At 39.6% G+C, this 23,093-nt stretch overlaps 1 protein-coding gene across 3 annotated transcripts in view; it reads right to left on the bottom strand.

Moving 5' to 3' along the window:
- LOC115573267 (epidermal retinol dehydrogenase 2) overlaps positions 1–23,093 on the bottom strand; it is an 89,200-nt gene that overhangs the window by 24,692 nt on the left and 41,415 nt on the right. For 2 of the 3 annotated variants that reach the window (XM_030403979.1, XM_030403978.1), the window contains exon 5: positions 11,714–11,858. In XM_030403979.1, coding sequence (XP_030259839.1) covers positions 11,714–11,858 — 145 coding nt within the window. Of the gene's footprint in view, positions 1–10,680; positions 11,385–11,713; positions 11,859–23,093 lie in introns of those variants that run through there. The other variant, XM_030403981.1, reaches the window with a different exon arrangement.

Genomic DNA, 23,093 nt, shown 5'->3' with positions numbered 1-23,093 from the left:
ACCCCTGTAAAAAGTACTGTGTAATTTCTAATTCCTGTGCCAAGCTCTTGTCAACTTTTTAGAGGAGTGATAGAGAGCACCCTGACAGGAAAAAAACACAAATGGGCTTGCAATGTGCACATCCAAAGACAGAAGGGCTCTGAAGCGGCCCTAAAATACATCACTGGTACCCATTTACCAAGCAACAGTGATATCAGTGAGGTCAGGTGTCTGCACAAAGCTTTACAGTTTTTTTCGATTGCTAAGGCGCATTGGTCGAAACTGAAGCGACATGTTCAAAACTCTTAACACAGTCTGCATTTCCATCATGCAGCTCAGCTCAACAGTTAATCTCATGCCCAAAAGTGTGTCTCACCAACAAAACACTTCAAACTTGTCTCAAAAGAAGCTCATTCAACAAAACACTATCACATTGTCTCACTTTGGAAACACACACAATCACTCTTAACAAACGGAACGACAAAATACTAACAACAAAGAACATAACATCAAATACATCTTATATTTCAAGTTAGAATGATTTTTGTCAGGTAAATCAGTATTTTATATAGGATCTTTTGCACTTTAATGGTTCTAAATTATTGTATATGCTGTAATATATTGCAACAACACTGAATCAGGAATGCAGAGATTTATTCAAGAACATTTGTGCTTTTGCATAAGTACTTAAGGACCATACAAAAAATAAAGATTACGTAAAAAGAATAATGCAGAATCTCAGAATTCCAGGGGTAGATTACAAATTACAGTAAGAGATAAAACTAAAAAACAACACATGTATACTGTAATATTCAGACCCTGTCATCTGCATTCGGCCACATGTTTTCCTCAACGTCACAAATTATATCTTCTCTGGCAAGGCACCTAGGGTAGAATCTTCTTGAATGTCTGATCCATCCCTGGCAGGCTTCGGGAGAAATATCTCCACAACCAGCATTCATTGCATCCAGCAAGGAGAGCTGGTTGTGTGGAGAGCCTTCCTCTCCTGGCTGCTCTTCTCTCTCTACTATTTATTTATTTTTATTGTCAATATTTTGATATAATTTTCGATAGATTTCAATGTGGCTGCAGCAGAAATTCCCAGTGTTTTTTCCCCTATCATTCTGTTTTGAGTGTGTTTTTAACTGTTTTGAACAAAGTGTGTTAGCATTTGAAAAATGTGCTGTTAAAGCATAGTGTTTTGCAGGTGTGAACTAGTGAATGAGAAAAGACTTCATCCATTTCGGTGACTGTGGTCACTGTATGCACTTCGTCTGAAAGCAATGAAAAATGAGACACAGTTTAGCCCACATGCATTTCTGTTTTGCAGACTGAACTAAGAGTTTTGAACATGTCGCTTCAGTTTCGACCAATGCGTCATAGCAATCGAAAAAACTGTAAATATTGGGGATAACGGAATACATTTTCAGTCAGCGTCTCTCAGAATACATTCACAATGTAGCACTTGATGTTTAAACAAAACCTGCCAAAATTCATAGTGTCGCAATTTTTGGATTTTTTTTTCAGACCCTGCCTCCTTTCTCAGCTTCAGCCAGACAGATATAGGGCATTAGACACAAAAATGGGCATTGACCACGACAGTTGATAGTTTTCTCCTGAGTAAGATGTCATTAGTACAATTACCCAACAGAAAGGCAAGCAAGTCAGATTTGTTTTGCCTTAACATGTTCCATGGTGTGTTTCCTGATGTTGACCAATAGCAGCACAGAGTGCTCTCCATTTACAACTGTGAAATACAGTTTAGCAAAATGAACAACAAATGATGCTTTTAGAATGAACTGTGAAACAGAGGAAAGGAAACACACTACATACATGTTGCTCATTTCATTTATGCACACCTTTGTTATTACCCTAATAATTCTGATGGTCAAGATCTGAGTACACATGAATAATTTGACCAGGGGGATAAACTTACCTATGCCTCTAAAAGAACACAGCCTACATGTTCGATATAAAATAGCTCATGATGTGTATACAGTAATTTAGCAGAGATTAGCATGAGCCCCACAACTGAGTCTACCACTGCAGGAAATACATGTCAGAAAACATACTCTTAGGTCCACTGGTGCTTGGTGAGATACACAGAGCACATGTGTCATCAGAATGTGTTGTTTGGTGGTTATTTAAGGACCTCAAGGTACAGATGTGAGAAGTGGAAACTGACAGGCGAAATACTTGGCGGTGGCATAGAGCATATGTACTGGTGGCCTGGGGGTCTTGTTGAATGGATGAAGGCAGGGAGACAAAACAAATATGGACACAAGTCTCCAAACACCTCTAAAACCTGACTGCAGGACATCTGGGAGTGTACCACAATGGTGCGTGAGTTGCAAGAGAAAAAAAAAGATATTGTCAAACTCACATAAACGACCAATACGTCATGACAAAGACGCCATTATTTTGTGTTTGTTGTATTCTGTTAGTTATTTCTTACACATCTAAGCTTTACTGGAGCTAGGTATGAGTCAGGTGCAGCAGGGACAGTGAAATCCAGCTCAATTTGATCTATAAAAAAAGCCTCTTGGACCATAGAATTCTGCCTGTTTTTTTGGCTAATTAGCATAAACTGAGAACCAGTAATGTGGATTCTTATTTTTGGATATTGACTCCATTAACACAAAATAGGTCTACAGCAGTGTAGGACTGAGTTGCACATTTCTGTTATAAATGAGCACGATCAGTCAAATAACAATAGACAACAGACTTTGAAGACGGCGGCACCTAGCAGGAAAATGCCCGTAACGATGTAATCGATCTTAGAAAACTTAGAAAGGAATCTTCAGGCCGTGTTAGGGAATAGACCTACTCAAACATTTTGAGCCAGAGGGCAGCACAAATGTGAAAGGTTTCTATCTTGCATCTGCTTCATGGATTAGCATACAATTAGGTTGGCATGATCTAGGGTCATTACTTACTTAAATAAATCTTTGTGCTCCATTTATTTCTGATGAAATTACTTATCCTTTTAATCTATCCATTTCTTCGGGGGTTAACCCTAAGATTTGGAGAACTGCACATGTCCCACTGCATAAATGTGGTGATAAAGCTAATATTAAAAATTGACCAATTTCTTGACTGCTTTGTCTTGTTAAAGGCCTGGAATCATTAGTCAACAACCAGCTCAAATCATCCTCTCAATATATCCTGTTTTGAGTCCTCACTGGCCTGGTTTCAAAGCTAAGCATAGTACTGTTACTGCTCTCACCTCAGTAACTATTTTTTTCCACGATTTTTCAATACTGTTGACCATGCTTTGCTCATACATAGGTAAAGTGATTAGTTTTGATTGTAATTCTGGTTCAAAGACTACCTGTCTCAAAGACAACAATGTGTGATTGTAGGAAATGATCGTTCCGTGTTTCAACCATTGTCTAAAGGGGTTCTACAAGGTCCAATACTGGGTCCTGTCTTATTCACAATCTATATTAAAAATATTATATTCTCTGTAACAAATTGTAACACCCATATGTATGCTGCAGAGGAGGCTCGTCCATAGAGGCAGAGGAGGTTGATCCTCCTCTATTTTTGAGAGGCAAGAGGAAGATCAATTTTTTTTAAATATTAAAGGACTCGGATCGGGATCGGGGTAAAAAAAACCTGATCGGGACATCCCTAGTAATACTTGTGTTATTTACCAGTTAAATGTCTGATATGTTTTGTTAAGATAGAACTACAAGGAATGTGTATAAGTCCTTGGTCCTACTGTGTATTGTATACTTTATTGCTTCATGTCTTAATCAGGTTATAATTCTTTTGAATGATAAATTATCATTATCATGTTGCATCTTTTCACAATGACAAAAATTCGACTTTTAAGATGGTGAAGTTTTGGAAAGGTTAAAACACGATTTCAAAACATTAAATACAATAGTGTAGATAGATTAAATTTTGGGGAGCCTCAACTCAGATCACAGGAGGTGTGACACTGTCAGCCGGCCCCCCTTTTCAGTCTGCCTGCTGCAGGTCATAAAACAGACCGCTCTGCTCTGCCCTGTCTTTTCTCCTCTTCTCTCCCTGCTCCTTCTCCTGACTTCTTCTCTTCACATCTCCCACTACTCTCTTTTCTTCTTTCTTTCCTTTTTATATATTTAAGTAATCTTTAGTTTTATTTTGGCAACAAGCTCTAAGACAAGCAAATTGAATCCCTACTTTAAGTGTTTTACTTTTATCCCAGTTTTAATAGAACAAATTCTTTTCATTTTGATTTTAAATATACTGTTTAAGTATCACCGCCTGATTCAGAAGAAGTTGAATTAGTTTCAGAATCAGAACTTGAGTACCACTACTTGAAACCACCAAGAAAAGTATTTTTCAAGACTGTGATCATTTGATGAAGAACACTGCAGTCATTGTCTGCTTCAGAAGCCTTGCAAGGAGTCTCCAACAAAAGAGACTTTGTGTGCTCCCAGCCGAGACCGACTCTGCCCCCAGCGCTTCCAAGGCGGAAACCCCGCTGGGCCTTCGGACCAAGAGTTCCTCAACAGAGTACCGGCCTTCCCTCTGGCTACTGGACCGACGCGCCGTGCCGTAGTCAAACCCAGAACTCTCAAGAACACCAAACTTCAGTGCCTACTGACTCCCAGACAAAACAGGCTGAACGTCTTCGTGCAGCGGGATCCACACACGTAAGAATGAGTGGTGTCTAAAGTTCTGACTTCTGTATAGGTTCTGACTTCTGTCTAAGTTCTAACTTCTATCTTATGAACTTAAGAGAATTAAGATTAGGGTCTCGTAGTATTAAAAATCACTCCCGTAATATTTAATATATATATAACCCGACCCTTTAACTTTACCATCTACCGACGGTCACACGACTTTATTACTTTCCTTATTACAGTCTTTACCTTTTCTGTTATCTGTTGTTTGTCTAAAATTGTTATGTCATTTATTTTACCCCAAATTATTTAGTCAATAAACATATATAATCATTTGTCTTTGTCTGGAACTTAATTTTAATGTGGAGAACCGATGGATACGTGCAAAGAAGTCACTACTTCAGAATACTGAGACTGAATAAACTGATTTTGAATGGACTCCAACTGTCCAAGCCAACTGGTACAGTTAGGTGTTTGGAATAATTTCCTCCGGATTATTCCAATGACTAAACACGGAGGTGGTGCCCCATTTACAAGTGTAAAATTAATTACCAGTGATTAATTATCATTAATCACTATATATCAAAATAGTGTGTGAGCAGTGTCTCCTACATTATATATTTATGGTGCTGCCCATGTGAGGACCATATACTATCCTACAGTAGTTTACTTGTATAAAATAACATGACACCGTGGACTGGTTTTCCTCCTGTCCTCCCTAATTTTTTCAGTCACCAGCCGCCACTGGTATGCTGATGATACAGTCCCGTACTGCTGTGCTAAAACTGCACATAAAGCCATAACAATTCTCCAGCAAGCTGTTGACAAACTGCAAGATTCTCTTTTTAACCTGAAATTAATCCTCAATGCAAACTAAATCTAATTCATGATATTCTCAAGAGCCAGAGACATTGCAGATATTGGTCTGCATGTTACAACTCTAACAGGGCACAGTTAGCAAGCTTAGACAAAAAATTGGTTATTTATACAGAAACAGAACTACTTTTCCCATGTTCTGTGGGAAACAGATCATTGAAGCTGTCTTTTTTTATCTGTCCTGGATTATGGCGATGTTATCTATAGACATGCCTCTGTCTCCACTGTTACTCCACTAGACACAGTTAATCACCCTGCCGTCAATTCATTACTGATGACTGTTACTCCACTCATAGTATTTTACACTCCTGATCAAAATTTTAAGACCAGTTGAAAAATTTCCCAAATGTAGTGTTTACCCAGGGAAGTTGGAAATTATATCATCACTGGAGTGTATTGAGTAGTGACTCTGTGACCAGTTAAATAAACAGCTGATATATGGGGACTCGTTGTCCTTTAAGGCTTTGAAAAGAAACACAAACCAATGGCTATCACGTCACACTGTTAATGGTGCCCACCCAACTTTTTCATTTACACTCCTGATCAAAATTTTAAGACCAGTTGAAAAATTGCAAGAATTTACATTTTGCACTGTTGGATCTTAAAAAGGTTCTAAGTAGAGTTTCAAAATGCAAAAAGAAGAAATGGGAGTGACACAAAACATTTTTAGTAAGCAATTTATTGAAAACAACAATTAAACTGAAATAGGCTGTTCATCAGCTGATCAAACGTTTAAGACCATAGCTCAAAAAAACCCAGAAACCCCCCTAAAATAGAAACAAAAGTTTCAAAAAAAGACTCAGTAATGAGTAGCTCCACCGTTCTTGTTGATCACTTCAAAAATTCGTTTCGGCATGCTTGATGCAAGTGTTTCCAGGAGGCTAGTGGGAACATTCCTCCAAGTGGTGAAGATGGCTTCACGGAGGGCATCCACCGTCTGGAACTGATGTCCATTTTTGTAAACTTCCCTTGCCATCCATCCCCAAATGTTCTCAATTGGATTTAGATCAGGGGAACAGGATGGTCCAAAAAGAGTAACGTTATTACTCTGGAACAGGGGTCGGCAACCCAAAATGTTCAAAGAGCCATATTGGACCAAAAAAACAAAAACAAATCTGTCTGGAGCGGCAAAAAATTAAAAGCCTTAGATAAGCCTTATATGAAGGCAACACAGGCTGTAATTGTATATTAGCTATATTAGCCCACTATCAAAATGACTAAGTAGACTACAAATACATAATGAGCATTCATGATTAAATGTTTATTTTCCCTGCAGTGCATCCTGGAGAGAATGACACATCACGTGACTACTCTGCTGTATGATATTTGGTGCTTTAAGTTTAACTTCCATTACAATATTAATGTATTATGTTTTGTTGGATCTTAAAAAGGTTCTAAGTAGAGTTTCAAAATGCAAAAAGAATAAATGGGAGTGACACAAAAAAAAATTTGAGTAAGCAATTCATTTAAAACAACAATTAAACTGAAATAGGCTGTTCATCAGCTGATCAAAAGTTTAAGACCACAGCTTTTAAAAGCCAAAATCTGCGCAAAAATGTGGATTCAATGTCATTTTCTGTCAGGCATTCACACTGTCATGACCTCCTGATGGCAAAAGCCAAAAAGCTTTCTCTCGTTGAACGTAGTCGGATTGTTGAGCTGCATAAGCAAGGCCTCTCGCAACGCACCATTGCTGCTAAGGTTGGACGCAGTAAGACAGTCATTTTGAATTTCTTAAAAGATCCTGAGGGTTATGGAACAAAAAAGTTAAGTGGTAGACCCAAAAAAATTTCCCCGGCGCTGAGCTGGAGGATCCGATTGGCTGTCCTTCAAGACACGGGACGATCCTCGTCCCAAATTAAGGCCGTTACTGGTGCCGACTGCAGCCCAATAACCATCAGACGGCATCTGCGAGAGAAGGGCTTTAAGAACAAAAAACGTCTTCAAAGGCCTCGTCTCCTTCAACGCCACAAAATTGCCCGTTTGGACTTTGCAAGAGAGCACCAAACATGGGACATTGAAAGGTGGAAGAAAGTTTTATTCTCTGATGAGAAAAAATTTAACCTTGATGGTCCTGATGGCTTCCAACGTTACTGGCATGACAAGGAGATCCCACTTGAGATGTTTTCTACGCGGCACAGTGGAGGGGGCGCCATCATGATCTGGGGTGCTTTTTCCTTCAATGGAACAATGGAGCTTCAGGTTGTGCAGGGGCGTCAAACGGCGGCTGGCTATGTGGAGATGTTGCAGAGGGGATCCCTCATGACTGAGGGCCCTCGTCTGTGTGGTAATGACTGGGTTTTTCAACAGGACAACGCTGCAGTTCACAATGCCCACCTGACAAAGGACTTCTTCCAGAGCAGGGGTCGGCAACCCGCGGCTCTTTAGCGCTCCCCTAGTGGCTCCCTGGAGCCTCTTCAAAAATGTATGAAAATGGATGGTGGGATATATTTTTTGTTTTAATATGGTTTCTGTAGGAGGACAAACATTGTTAACGTTTTCCAATGCTGTAAAAATGTGCATAATCTCTCTATAAAAGCGAGTAACCTCTGTCTGTCTGTCTGTCTGTCTGTCTGTGTGTGTGTGTGTGTGTGTGTGTGTGTGTGTGTGTGTGTGTGTGTGTGTGTGTGTGTGTGTGTGTGTATTCCTTAAATATCTCTGCGGATCAGGATCAGACTGACCTGAGAGTTTCAATATGGCTGCTGCGTGGTTCAAGGGTGTGCTATTTCACATTTGTTTGGATTGCAATGATACCGTTAATAAATCATTTCATAAATGCTTTACAAATTCCACAAGCATTGTCCACCCGGAGCCACCACAGTCACGTGCACACCAGAGCCAATCACTGCACACCGTAGCCATGTGCGCACCAGAGCCAATCACTGCAGAGCCCACCACGACCCCCCACCTTAAGAAACAAGCAGACTTATACCTGCAGCGGCGCGAGCTGGACCGGGATTTTGCCGGCGGTTCGATCCCGTTCTGTTCTGTGCATCTAAACTGACTGTTGTGGATTAATGAGACTAAAAGAGTCCGGATCGAGTCTGTTCGGGTCTGAGGCGATCCGGAGACGCGCGGACAACAAAGTGGAATCAGATCTGTGGATGTTCGTGTGTAGCTAGCTGCTAGTCGCTAGCTGCTATCCGCTAGCTACACAGCCCACCTCCCGATCGAGGCGATGGACCGGACTCACTGGCACGTCCAAAACCGGACACGCTTTTTCGCGAACATTGCCGTCACGTTTGCTTTGTGTCTGGTGCAGGAAGAAACGGTAAAAACGAGCTTTTGTCACAAAAGTGTCCAAGCAGCAAGTTTGGTTGTTGAGGAACAGGAAGTTGTGGGAGGGACATAAGCAGATGAATGACAGGCAACGACCGTCGGTGTAGAGACAGCGATACTGAGAGTTGAGAGATTTGTGACATTTAGCGTGTTTGGAGTGTATAGTTAGTGTGTTATGTAGTGTTTAGTGTGTAGTGGAGTCATTTTTTTGTTTAATGAGTCAAAACAATTAGGAGACTGCTGAACGAACATTGCCTGCATTTGAAAGTAAATAGTTACATGTAACTTTGTACATTTTTAAAATGTATGCACATATAATGCAAATATAAATTGTTGTTTATATTATAAGTAATAAAAAATGGTTTGTAAACATATTTGTGATTATCACAGTAAAAAAATCTAACTTTTTCTACTCGAATTTTATGTTTTTTTTTGTGATTTTAGGTCCATTGTGTTAATACAGTATGTCAAAATAAAAAAATAACTCTACAGTCACATGTGAGGTTGTACTAAAAAAATAATGACACCAAGTAAATAAGAAATTAGAAGAGCGCAAAGGTAGATTTAAGAAGTGGATTGCATCTCCAAACTCCACTACTGCTGCAAGTTTTGTTGCAACCCGAGAGATAATAAAGCATGGAAAACCGTTCACGGATGGTGATTACATGAAGGATTCATTCATCAAAATATCAGAGCACCTATTTTCAGACTTCAAAAACAAAACCGAGATAATCCAGAAAATTAAAGACATGCCTCTCTCCGTAAAGACAGTGAAAGAAAGGGCCATTAAAATGGCAGGTGACATCACCAGTCGGCAAATCAAGGACATTAATTCAGCTCCAGCGTACTCAATTGCCTGTGATGAGTCGTGTGATGTGATCGATATCGAACGGACAGCGCTGTTATGCAGGTATGTGAACTCTGATGGGCCGCAAGAAGAAATGATCGAATTAATACCACTGAAAGGCCAAACACGGATTTCTTTACTGTATTTCTATAATTTCATCAATGCAACAAAACATAATACATTAATATTGTAATGGAAGTTAAACTTAAAACACCAAATATCATACAGCAGAGTAGTCACGTGGTGTGTCATTCTCTCCAGGATGCACTGCAGGGAAAATAAACATTTAATCATGAATGCTCATTATGTATTTGTAGCCTACTTAGTCATTTTGATAGTAGGCTAATATAGCTAATATACAATTACAGCCTGTGTTGCCTTCATATAAGGCTTATCTAGGGCTTTTAATTTTTTGCGGCTCCAGACAGATTTGTTTTTTTGTTTTTTTGGTCCAATATGGCTCTTTGAACATTTTGGGTTGCCGACCCCTGTTCCAGAGGAATAACGTTACTCATTTTGGACCATCCTGTTCCCCTGATCTAAATCCAATTGAGAACATTTGGGGATGGATGGCAAGGGAAGTTTACAAAAATGGACATCAGTTCCAGACAGTGGATGCCCTCCGTGAAGCCATCTTCACCACTTGGAGGAACGTTCCCACTAGCCTCCTGGAAACACTTGCATCAAGCATGCCGAAACGAATTTTTGAAGTGATCAACAAGAACGGTGGAGCTACTCATTACTGAATCCTTTTTTGAAACTTTTGTTTCTATTTTAGGGGGGTTTCTGGGTTTTTTTGAGCTATGGTCTTAAACTTTTGATCAGCTGATGAACAGCCTATTTCAGTTTAATTGTTGTTTTCAATAAATTGCTTACTCAAAATTTTTTTTGTGTCACTCCCATTTCTTCTTTTTGCATTTTGAAACTCTACTTAGAACCTTTTTAAGATCCAACAGTGCAAAATGTAAATTCTTGCAATTTTTCAACTGGTCTTAAAATTTTGATCAGGAGTGTAAATGAAAAAGTTGGGTGGGCACCATTAACAGTGTGCATGATTGCCATTCTTAAGCTGTTAAGAATCGAGGTGCATTGACTTATTTTTGATGGATCAGAAGAAGGTGGTAAGATCTGAGGATGTATAATGTCAATTTTGCTGATAAAGAAATCCCAGGAAATCTTCAAAGGTATCCGGTGTAGCTTCATATCAATTTGTGAGTGTCGGATTAAGTATTTATTGTATCAAATAAGGCAGTTTAGGAGTCTGGGGTGGAAATAAGGCTCAAAGCATAAAGGGCCAATGATCAGATAACCTGTCATTGTTTATCTGAACAGCAGGAACCTGAATAACAAAATGAAGTCAAGCGTGTGGGATCTGTGACTAACTTGGTAAGACTGAACGAGTCAATGTAGTTCATGACGTTTGTATTCAACAGTCTACATGGGTTTACAAAAAAGCCTTTTTGAGTTAAGGAATTAACTTGTCTTGTCTTCAAGAGGTGCTGCTTCATGAGATGTCGGCAAGATTGCAAACATTGGAAAAGAGAAGTGCAGCTATATTTGTGGAACTATGATGTGGTATTGTTTCTAAGAGTTATTAGTACTGGTATACTGGCAAGGGCAAGTGTACGGTAACTGGTGCTTGTAGAACATAACCACAACATTTTGGGGAATTTATAGTATGGAGAGGACACATGCTGAGGGAATGCTTTGAGTTAAAGGGCTTAGGGCTTAGGAAGTGGTACTGCCAGGGGAGGACAGCAGGGGAGGCTGGTGCAGGAGGTGATGACCTGAGGTGAGACAGAGAGGAAGAGGGGTGTGTCGGAGTGTGTGTTGTGTGAACAGCCATGCATGTGGTGAGGACTGGACCACATGCTGAATATTGGCCAACAGCATCTGGTTACCCTGAATATTTTCAACAATATTTGACGATCACCACTTGAGACTGTTTTCACCTGCTGCTGATGCCTGACTATGTCACTCTCCTCTGCAACTTCATGCCTGACTCAAGCTCCAGAATAAAACCTTTACATGTGCAAATTATTTTTAATTTCAGCCAAGAAGTTACCTAAAATTAAATAAAAACGATCGAAGGTGAAAATCATATAAAGATACCTACTTAGTTTGACAACCATCGAACATTCCAGTGTTGATGAAGTACGGGCACACAATCGTGGTCTTGACACCATCTTTTCCAGTTGCAACCAGCTCCAGACCGACTGATTCTGCAAAACCTACTGCTGCAAACTTACTGGCACAGTAGTCTGCATGGAGAAGGGTCAGAGACACAGGAAAACATATGTCAAAAGAAACACCACATATAAGGAGTCACAGACATCAGTTTATACTCTTACTTGTTGTTTAACTGAAGTCTCATTTAGATAGTATACATTCTAACAGGACATGAAATGGTAATTAATTACTTTAGATATTAGTTGTTTTTCATTTCATGCATATGGACTATGGCAGTGATTTTATACAGGAACCCCACCACCTATTCCAAAATACTGTCAGTTTTCAGTGAATATGTACGTGGTTCAATAATATTTTGCCATCAGGACAGACAGGGCAGTCTTTACATATGGTTTCCTTGATCATCAAGTAAAATGTTCCAAACACCAAACCACATTTTTGCTCAATTCAACTGAAACAGACTAACATTGATGGGCATTACAGTGATGTTACATAGATTATACAGTACAAACCCTGTTTAACTTATGATAGAAACACCTCAGCCACATGTCCAAGTCAGTTAAAAAATAAAATAAAGAAAGAAAATGCCAAACTCAGCCATTGTTTTTCTGGGTAATTTTCAAAAAAAACGTTTAACACTGAATTTCACTTTCAGCCTGTTACCATTCAAACTTTGTACATCTCAGAAACGTTTTTTTTTTTTTTATGAATCATGTAGATCCAGACAACTATATCTATGTAAAGCATGCTGAGAACAGCTTGTTTATTCAATTAGGGAAAAAATAAGTATTTCTAAGTTTGTGTTAGGGTTTTCAGGGTTGCATAATGTCATGTAAGTTCTTAAACTCATCCATGCTCTATAAACACAGAACAGTTAATTATATACAATTGTGCATAAACAAACACAGTGCATCTTTTAAATGTATGTCGAGGTAGACGGGTGTTTGGCACGGGTTGGCTGCAGTTGCGAGACCTCACCATGGCCTGCTTGGAGGCAGGGCGGTCGCAACCTGGCTTACTCTTTGCAGTTAAACTTGTAATGGAGCAAGTCAGCGCAGCTCTGTTTGACCCGGCACGGCCGAAAGTGCAGGGGAAAAAACTGGCGTACTCACACTAGCGCGTTTGGAAGAGGTGTGCTATGGCATGGTACAGTTGAACATGCACGAGCACAAGCACTGGTGCGCAACGTGGACATGAAGTATAATCATGGGTATCACGGTGCCTTGCATAAACAAGAAATACAGGAATGTAAGAGGCAGTCTGTGACCAAAACAACACAAAATAAGCCACAAAAAGTCAGTAAAGTTATTCATGTTCTCTGTATTGTTCTCCATTTAGCTGCGACTTCAATACGACGTGATAACATATGTACAAACCCCAAGTTCAATGAAGTTGGGACGTTGTGTAAAACGTAAATAAAAACAGAATACAATGATTTGCAAATCCTCTTCAACTCTAATTGAATTGAATACCCTACAAAGACAAGATATTTAATCTTCAAACTGATAAACCTTATTGTTTTTGTGCAGATATCCACTCATTTGATGTAATTTGCAACACATTACAAAATAGCTGGGACAGGGGCAACAAAAGACTGGGAAAGTTGAGGAATGCCTTGAAAATACCTGGAATATTCCACAGGTGAACAGGTTAATTAGAAACAGGAGTGCCATGATGGGGCATAAAAGGAGCATCTCCGAAAGGCTCAGTTATTCACAAGCAAGGATGGGGCAAGGTTCACCACTTTGTGAACAACTGCGTGAGCAAATGGTCTTACAATTTGAGAACAACGTTTCTGAAACAATTGAAAGAAATTTAGGGATTTCATCATCTACAGTCCATAATATCATCAAAAGATTCAGAGAATCTGGAGAAATCTCTGCACATAAGCGGCAAGGCCAGAAACCAACAGTGAATGCCTATGACCTCCGATCCTTCAGGCAGCACTCCATTAAAAACCAACATTCTGTCAAGGATATTACCACATGGGCTCAGGAATACTTTGGTTAACCACTGTCAGTTAACACAGTTTGTTGCTACATCTACAATTGCAAGTTAAAACTCTTCAATGCAAAGCGATAGCCCTATACAAACAACATCCAGAAATGTCGCCAGCTTCTCTTGGCTCCAGCTCATCTGAGATGGACTGATGCAAAGTGGAAAAGCGTGCTGTGGTCTGACAAATCCACTTTTCAAATTATTTTTGGAAATCATGGATGTTGTGTCCTCCTGGCCAAAGAGGAAAAGGAGCATCCAGATTGTTATCAGTGCAAAGTTCAAAAGCCAACATCTGTGATGGTACGGGGGTGTGTTAGTGCTCATGGCATCATGGGGAACTTGCACATCTGTGAAGGCACCATAAATGCAGAAAGGTACATACAGGTTTTGGACCAACATATGCTGCCATCTAAGCAACGTCTTTTTTAGGGACGTCCCTGCTTATTTCAGCAAGACAGTGCCAAGCCACATTCTGCACGTGTTACAACAGCGTGGCTTCATAGTAAAAGAGTGCAGGTACTAGACTGGCCTGCCTGCAGTCCTGACCTGTCTTCCATTGAAAATGTGTGGCGCATTATGAAGCGCAAAATACGACAGCGGAGGCCTCGGACTGTTGAGCAACTGAAGTCGTATATCAAGCAAGAATGGGAAAGAGTTCTGCCTACAACACTTCAACAATAAGTGTCCTCAGTTCCCAAACACTTATTGAGTGTTGAAAAAGGAAAGGTCATGTAATACAGTGGTAAACAGCCCCTGTCCCAGCTCTTTTGGAATGTGTTGCAGGCTTCAAATTCCAAATGAGTGAATATTTGCAAAAAAACCCAATTAAGTTTATCAGTTTGAACATTGAATATATTGTCTTTGTGTATTCAATTGAATACAAGTAGAAAAGGATTTGCAAATCAATGTATTCTGTTTTTATTTACATTTTGCACAACGTCCCAACTTCATTGGAATTGGGGTTTGTAAAAGAGGTAACCGTGCTCAGGAGCAATGGGAGTGCAGGCCAGTGAGGGCACTGAGGCCAACAACAGAGTTCAGAAACATACAGCATATTGTTAATTACTGGCTGGTATATTAGGGACAATCATGCTTGAACACAGATAAAGCTGTAATAAATATAATATCATCTCCTTTGAGACCAAAGGTTTTCTGACCTTGACTGGACAAAAATGTGGTACAGTATAGACCAAGCAGTACAACTTCTCATCAACCCTCATCAAGTATAGAGGATGTCATATGCTGAACAGATTGTGGAGCTCTTTCATGCAAAACTGGGATTTTGCTGATTCCGAAATGAGCTCTGGTTTCAATGATCAACACGTTGCCAAATTTACTCTCTCCCTTCCTGTTGAAACTCAGCATCTTGCTGTTGTAGAAGGTTTAAGGCTGGAGGCCATTTTGACAACCTGATGGTCGATTTTAGTAAATACTATATAAATACAACTGACGTAACTTGATTGGACAGTCAGTGGTAAGTAGTATCTGAAATAAAACCAGTATTACCAAATTTGCTTTACCCTTGTGTTTGCCTCATGATTCCTTTATTGCATTTCCATCCAAAAATGGGTGGTTTGTTTAAGTAATCCTAAATTAAACAACCTTAAAGTTAAATCAAACACACTCAAACTTTAGTTCACAATTTAATTCCCAACCCAGGGCTCCACATTCTTCTTATTTTTTGGTATGTATGGTATAAAATATTCACTGTGTAAGTATCAAAACTAGGGCTGTCAAAGTTAACACGTTAATAACGAGGTGACACAACATCCTCTTCACGCCGTTATTTTTTTTTACGCGCGATTAACGCTCGGTATAAAAAAAAAAGAAATGCGCATTGTATGATTTACGGTCCTTGGTAGTCTTGATCCAGACGGTGGCAGAAGAATAAGAAAGGGAATCAGAAGAAGAAGCAGGGTTGGTGGTTCGGGAAAAACACGGTGGACTGAAAAGCAGCGAAAGGAAATGGAGAAAGGACTTATGAACGGCAAATTCACTTCACTCAAAACACTGCCAGATGGTTCGGTCGATACGACAAAAGTTATCTGCACGCACTGTCGACATGAAGTGAGTTAGCATTGAGGTACGTCGAGTCTCAAATATAATTTGCAAGCCAATGCAAGCTCATCCCTACATGAGACCAAACTCACCATGCCAACAACAGATAAGCTGAAGAGGTTGGCGACAGTCCTGGAGAGAGTGTGTGTGTGTGTGTGTGTGTGTGTGTGTGTGTGTGTGTGTGTGTGTGTGTGTGTGTGTGAGAGAGAGAGAGAGAGAGAGAGACAGACAGACAGAATCAGGTTCCTAACTGAAGAACTTTTTCACTTGTATTACAGATACATAAGTGAACTTCTGGGAGGAGAGAAGTTTCTTAAAAGTATTAAGAACATGAAAAAATTACATTAATATATTTAGAACAGGAAAAAAATGTGCCAAAAAATTGCGATTAATTTGCGATTAATCATGAGTTAACTATGGACAAAATGCGATTAATCGCGATTTAAAAAATTAACCGTTCGACAGCCCTAGTCAAAACCTGACTTTATTCAGAAGTTTTACTTTGGTTTAAGTGAGGGAAACTCTTTGAAGAATATATAAAGTGTTTTCTTTTTCAAAGTTTAGTGCATTTATTAAAATCATAGCAATATGTATGCAAAAGAAAAAGGCTGGTAAAATGATAGTTTCACTTGTATGCATTAAATGCAAACTAAGTTGACAGCACATAGTGAATAAACCGTGGTCATGAACAGCCTATCACATCTTTTGATAACAGAGTGTGCTACAAGTAACACACGAACATTCAATCATTAACAGGTGTTTAGTTCAGCTGCATCATCACCATGTGACTGACAACAGCAGGGCATGTCAGAGGTGCTACTATTTACCACACGTTTTAAAGACAGCCACGCTCCGCCTGTAACTTTGTTTTGTCTGCTTTTCTTCACAAATAACATTGTTTACAAGAGAAATTCACAAAATTATCAGACCTACACATTCTTACAGGTCAAGCTTGCTCTACCTGTCACTAGCAATGTAACTAACAATTTTTTGATCTGGATCATTGTATCAATTCAATGATTAATATCATTGATGCAAAGTGAAAATATCAATTCATATCAGTATCTTAAAGCCTAAACTCCTGGCACAGCACATAGGTAGGCACATGCAACAATCCTTTTACAATACTAAGAAAAAATATCAAACTTTGCACCTAAAGAAACCCTCACACTAGCATTAACGCATCAGATTTTACATGCCATGCGGCTTTGACCGCACAGAACTTGAAAGAAAACAGAAGGTTTATTTTAAGCCGCAACCAGCAGTTATATAGGTCTGTCTGTCTCTGTCCAAATTTCGACCAAGCACTGATGGCTTGAGACAACAAGTAAGATGAATGAGCCACATCAACAATAGTAGTTTGGAGATATTTTGGCTATTAATCCAAACAATCCAATCCAACAAAAAACAGATAACAGGTAGATGGACAGTTACCACTATAAACTTCTTTCTTTCTTTCTTTCTTTCTTTCTGTGTCTTCTAAAGGGTGATGTTGTGTCAACTGATCAAAGACAAACAAATCACAAATGCACGTGTCTTTCTTGTCTGTACAGTTTACTTTTTTCTTTTGTCTATTCTTTTTTTGACTTTCAGCTTAAATATTTAGATTTAATTGTTTGTACAAAGAGTTTGACAAGCTGCCGACCAGCATTAGGATTTGTGTTTATTTCTAGGTTCATGTATTGATACAATCACTTTATTTTTTCATTTTATTTTTTTTTTAATTAAGCTTCGCAGTGTAAGCAAGCAGCAGCCTCCAGGGCTGTAAAATGAAGCCAATGTGAAAGTGCCATAAAGAAAGTTCCTCAGCTGGCCACTCAAGGCTGGTCCAAGTCGAGTCAATCCCCACAGTATGAAGGTAGATTTGTGTCTTTATTATTCAATCAAAAAAAGTTCGCTTCAATCAAAAGATATATTTTCAATAAAAAAACCTTCACTTCAATCAAAATAACCCCTTTCAATCAAAGAAAAAAAGTGTTTGAATGCAAAAATATAGTTGAGACTCAAAAAAATGCATTTGAACACTGTTTTTCTTTGATTGAAAATGTTTTCTTTGACAGAAGTGAAGGTTTATTTGTTTGAAGCAACTTTTTGATTGAAGTCATGTTGTTTTGTGTTTGGGCCATATTATGGGTGGGACATTTGTGTCTTTATAATTCAATCAAAAAAGAAGTTGCTTCAAACAAAAAAAAAATATTTTCCATATAAAAAATCACTTCAATCAAAAAAAAAAACGTTCTCAATCATAGAAAAAAAGTTTTGAATGCAAAAAAAATAATTGAGACTCAAAAAGTTGCATTTGAAGACTTTTTTTTTATTGAAAGGGGCTTTTTTGTGTTTGGGCCATATTATGGGTAGGCAGTGTTGGGGAGTAACGAATTACATGTAACGACGTTACGTAATTTAATTACAAAATGTACGTAATTGTAATCCGTTACATTACTGGGAGAAAATATGTAATTAAATTACAGTTGCTTTTGGAAATTTCAATGATTACAACTTAAGTTACATTTGAAAAATCGCCGCAAAAGCTCGGATTTATCAAATAGTTTTTCGCCCCCCTGGATTCATGTTTGTTTTTAGTTTTTTCATATTAACATCCTCCTTCCAAAACTGACGCTTGTGATTGGCTCTCTCTGGTCATGTGCCATTCGACTCAACCGACAAACCGTACAGTGGCAGTCTCAGCAGCAACAGTGTCGGCGGCGCACAAGATGTTCCTGGGCTGGAAATATGAAAAACACTTAATACAGACAACCCAGCTAGATCAACATGGTAACTTATGCTTAGCTCATAACCTGGTCCCGACCAGATTCTGTTCAGAGTTTAATCATAAAATCGGCTATAAAAGCGCCGCTGTGTCACTATTTAACTCATTTACAGCTGGCGTCACCTTTACTTTGAAAGTCCAGTGGAGCTGGATCAGAACATTTGTACGGAGGGAGAGATCGCGCTGATCCGCTGCTGTTTACTTTCTCTCTGAGCGTCTCCGCCTACAGATGTTCAGCTGAGGGGATACGCTGCTCAGCTGTTGATCTGACTCGCGTCAGGAGGTCATTTATTAGATTACTTTTATATACAGTCAGTCACCACTGAAAGAAGTTGTGCGCTCGCAGCAGGACAGATAATTTAACTTAATGTGGCCATGAATAAATTAATTGTTTCGCCTGTTATGTGTTGCCCAAACGCAAATCTTGAGTAGGTCTACTCTGTTTTATCACATTTAAAAAGGTCTTTGTACAGAGACAACATGAAATTTTCTTGTAGCTACAGCACCTAAAAAACCCACTGTAACCTATTTTCATACGCACACCAGCCTCGCTTTCAATAAAACACACACTGGCATTTTATAATTGCGATCAGTGAATTATATATCAAAACAACATAAAACACAGTTTAAAACAACAGTTGTTGTTGCTCTAAAGCTTCATATTTAAAAGCAGCTCAATGTAGAGCTGTCAGAAATTAAAATCAGCCTCCTCTTGTCATATTAGGAGCAACACTGTTGCTTCAGGCTGTGATCAGGCTTTTTTGTATCGCTCATACTCTCTCCATTAAAACAACCTGCTCCTCTTGGCTGAAATCAGCCAGTTGTCGCTCCATTTAGTGAGGAAGTGAGCCTCTTCGCAGTACAGGCCAAAGGTCAGACTCATAATATATGGTTAAACCTTTGAACTGAAAGGCTTATCACACTATAGGTCTTAAAATGTGAAAATGGTTAGCAGTTGAGAGATTTCATTCAAAATTAAGAAAAGTAATCAAAATGTAATCAAATGTAATTAGTTACATTACTTTGAGAAAGTAATTGAAATAGTTACACTACGATTACATTTTCAACAGGGTAACTTGTAATTGTAACCAACTACATTTCCAAAGTAATCTTCCCAACACTGTGGGTAGGACATTTGTGTCCTAATTATTCAATCCCAAAAAAGTTGCTTCAATCAAAAAAAATATTTTCAATCAAAGAAAAAACTGTTCAAATGCAAAAATAAAATTGAATCCCCCCCTAAAAAAAACAAAAATCATTTGAAGTGTTGTTGTTTTTTAATGAAAACATTTTTTTCGATTTGAAGTGTTTTTTTTTTTATTGAATTATTTTGACACAAACATCCCGCAGTGGGCGGGTGCTTCCCCATTGGTCAGACATGTTTGAGTGACAAGTGTCTACACCAACGACGTCTTTCTGACAAGCAAGTCATGGCCGCCAGCAAGCCAGGGAGCAGTGGTGGAGTTGTTGTTAACTACAGCATTAAAATGATTGGTGTCATGTTATTAGCCTACTCTGTTTGATATTTCAATTAAACAAAGCTTGCTAACTTAGTTCACGTTGACTAATTTGTGTGATGGTGTTAGATATCTAACGCCGTCATATTGTCAGGCAGGCTAGCTGATAACGTTAGCCGATGGCCCTGCACACTGAATTAATTGTTTATTTCACCTAAGTACAGAGGCTTGCTATGTGCTAGTGCTATGTTATGTTATAATAAGTAACGTCATTAGTGGTCAAACAACAGTCCACAGGCCAACTGTTGCCCGCAGTGCTGCCTGTTTAGCAGCAACAGATCATGCAGAGCCTGAGTCTATCTTCTCACACAGCCCAGTGGATTACTGCGGTCAAGCCAGCCATGGTTCGCGTTTGCTTGGTCAAATCAGCCGCACGTTGTTTTCTAGTGCGCGAATCTACTAACATTTACGGTAATCGTAATGAAGACGCTCTGAAGAGCTGCTGGTAGTGACCAGTGATGGGCGCGTTACTGTAATCCGATTACTTTTTTCAAGTAACGAGTAAAGTAAGGGATTACAATAGCAAAACAGTAATTAGATTACTGTTACTTTCCCGCAAGTAGGCTGCGTTACTGCGTTACTTAACCGTGATTTTTTGGAGACTGTCTCGTGAGTGACAATGACGTATGCAGGGCTGATTGCAGCGGCTGTCCCTTGCCGGACGCCTCTCGGTCCCCGCCTCCAGCAGCTGGAAGCGCCTCGCCCGCGATCTCGCTTGAGGGTCGGAGGGTGATGTGCTGTGGAAAGACTATCGGAGCTGCGGAGGCGGCTAGCCCATGTCTGACGCACCGCTCTTTCGGAGACTGTAACGTAAACTAACAGCGCAACCGGTCTCATCCTGGCCGCTGCACCGTGGGCCCGCGAGTAGCACTCTCCTCCGGGAGGAGAGAGGGGGCTCAGTGTCAACGTGTTACCCCCTTGGAGGGCGGAGGGACTGCGGTTATGTCTGATTATGTCAGACAAAAATGTACGACGCAGTCCCAGAAACAATGGCACTTTCTCAGCTTAACTATGGTTGTACTATTTTATAATTTAACACATCGTGTGCCTTTGTTTACATTTCAACTAGAGCTTCCTAGAGGAAAGATTTATAATTTAAGATTACTTTTTTGAATTTGAAAATTATCAACAGGTACTCTAATTAATTATTTGTTTATTACTGCTTATTACTGAATCCATATCGAAGCATTTAAATCAATATTGAATCGAATCGATATTAAATCGAATTGCGACATGAAGAATCAAAATCGAGAGACGTTCTACTATTGTAGAGACAGATCACTCTGATCATTTTGAATGGGGAAATCTGCGACGCCAAAGATGGCGCATATCCCGCCCCTTTCACCAACAGCCAATCACCTGCGTTATCACAGCCGAACCGGGAAAATTATAACCCAATCATGTTGTTTCACCAGCGCATGCGCACAAGTAGCTTTTACGACAGCGAGAACGTCTCTAGTAGAGTCATTAACGGCACCGGAGTAGTGTCCGAAAGTCCGTTTTTCTTTCTGCCGTTGCGATCACTATATAGTGCACTATGTTGGACTCACTATGTAGTGACTACGGAGTAGGGAATGAGTGGGTGATTTCAGACACAGCCCCAGAGCACAGCAGCCGGCACAGATTCAGCCGTACGATGGACGTCGGTGTCGTAAATCCGTGCGCATGCGCAGTGGAGTTCTCCCTGTAGGAAAAGCGCGTTTTAAACATCATTTCTACGGTAAAGTCGATGTTTTTTGGTTTTTATGTGTATCGTATTTCACTGGCGAGCATGTCTGTATGTTTTTTACGTCCTGCTATCACGTTAAAGGGTGGATTTGACCATGCCTCCATTAATTTAGATAGGGGTCTGGTCTCTTTGGGCTTTTCGAGGCGTCGCCAAGATGGCCGCCGAGTGGCATGACTTGCCTAGAAGGACTTTGACGATACCCAGCCCTACTAGAAGAGGTGGGTAGTGATGCAAAGCCCTTTGGGAGCTGGTGCTACTGTAATATTGGCTCACACTGGGTTTGTTTATCTCATGTCTGACTGTTGTCCATTTATTTCCCGCTGCCACGAAAGGTCTATTGCTTTATAGCGTATTCAGGTTGTGCATCATGTTTTTGAAAAGTAACGTAGTAAAGTAACTAGTAAAGTAACTAATTACTTTTGAAAATAAGTAATCAGTAAAGTAACTGGATTACTTTCTTGGAGAAGTAATCAGTAATCAGTAACTAATTACTATTTCCAAGTAACTTGACCAACACTGGTAGTGACAGTGGGGCAGACTGCAGTCACACAGTCAGACCCGTGAAAATTACGATACTTTTACAGTAATTATTCCCGGTAATAAACTGAAGTTATCACGAAGGTATGCATCCGGATTTCAAAGGACCTCAGAAAAAACGTATTATTTCACCCAACTTGACGTGGAATGAAAAGCTTATTTTCCATAAGTAGTCTATGATTCATATACTGCTGAACTTAGTACTTCCTAGACTACATGCACGCATAATATGAAGTACTTTTACTGTGTACTGTTTGAGTAATCCTGTGTCAAAATCCTTAACAGAGTACAAGGATAATAAGGATAGTTCGCCCTTTTTGTTAAGTAAAAGATCAGAGTATTTCCACCAACACTGTGTTATTCTGAAACTTGGATTCATGAGTAGGTCTTTTTACAGTCATAACACCCCAAGCATATATGGCCATGGATACATCTTGAGAATTCAGCTGACCATCTGCCAGCAGACATTGACTGTGGTTGACTAGGAGCAGAAGAGAAGAGTTGAGATAGATTTGCCAATCCTAGCTGACAGTAACATCAAGAAGATGGAGCACAAAAAGATCCCAGGGCTGGGAGGCCACGGTAACAATTATGTGACCGATATAAGCAGGTAAAGCAGGGGAATGAGGACACAGTTTGTCTTGTTTCCTTTCCAGATTGCCTCTCTGTATGATTTGTTTAACATAATGTATCATAA

The sequence above is a fragment of the Sparus aurata genome, chromosome 21 (assembly GCF_900880675.1).
Source record: "Sparus aurata chromosome 21, fSpaAur1.1, whole genome shotgun sequence".
In the NCBI taxonomy this organism is placed as follows: domain Eukaryota; kingdom Metazoa; phylum Chordata; class Actinopteri; order Spariformes; family Sparidae; genus Sparus; species Sparus aurata.
Note: the sequence above shows the minus strand (reverse complement) of the source record. Positions and strands in the feature narration are given on the sequence as shown.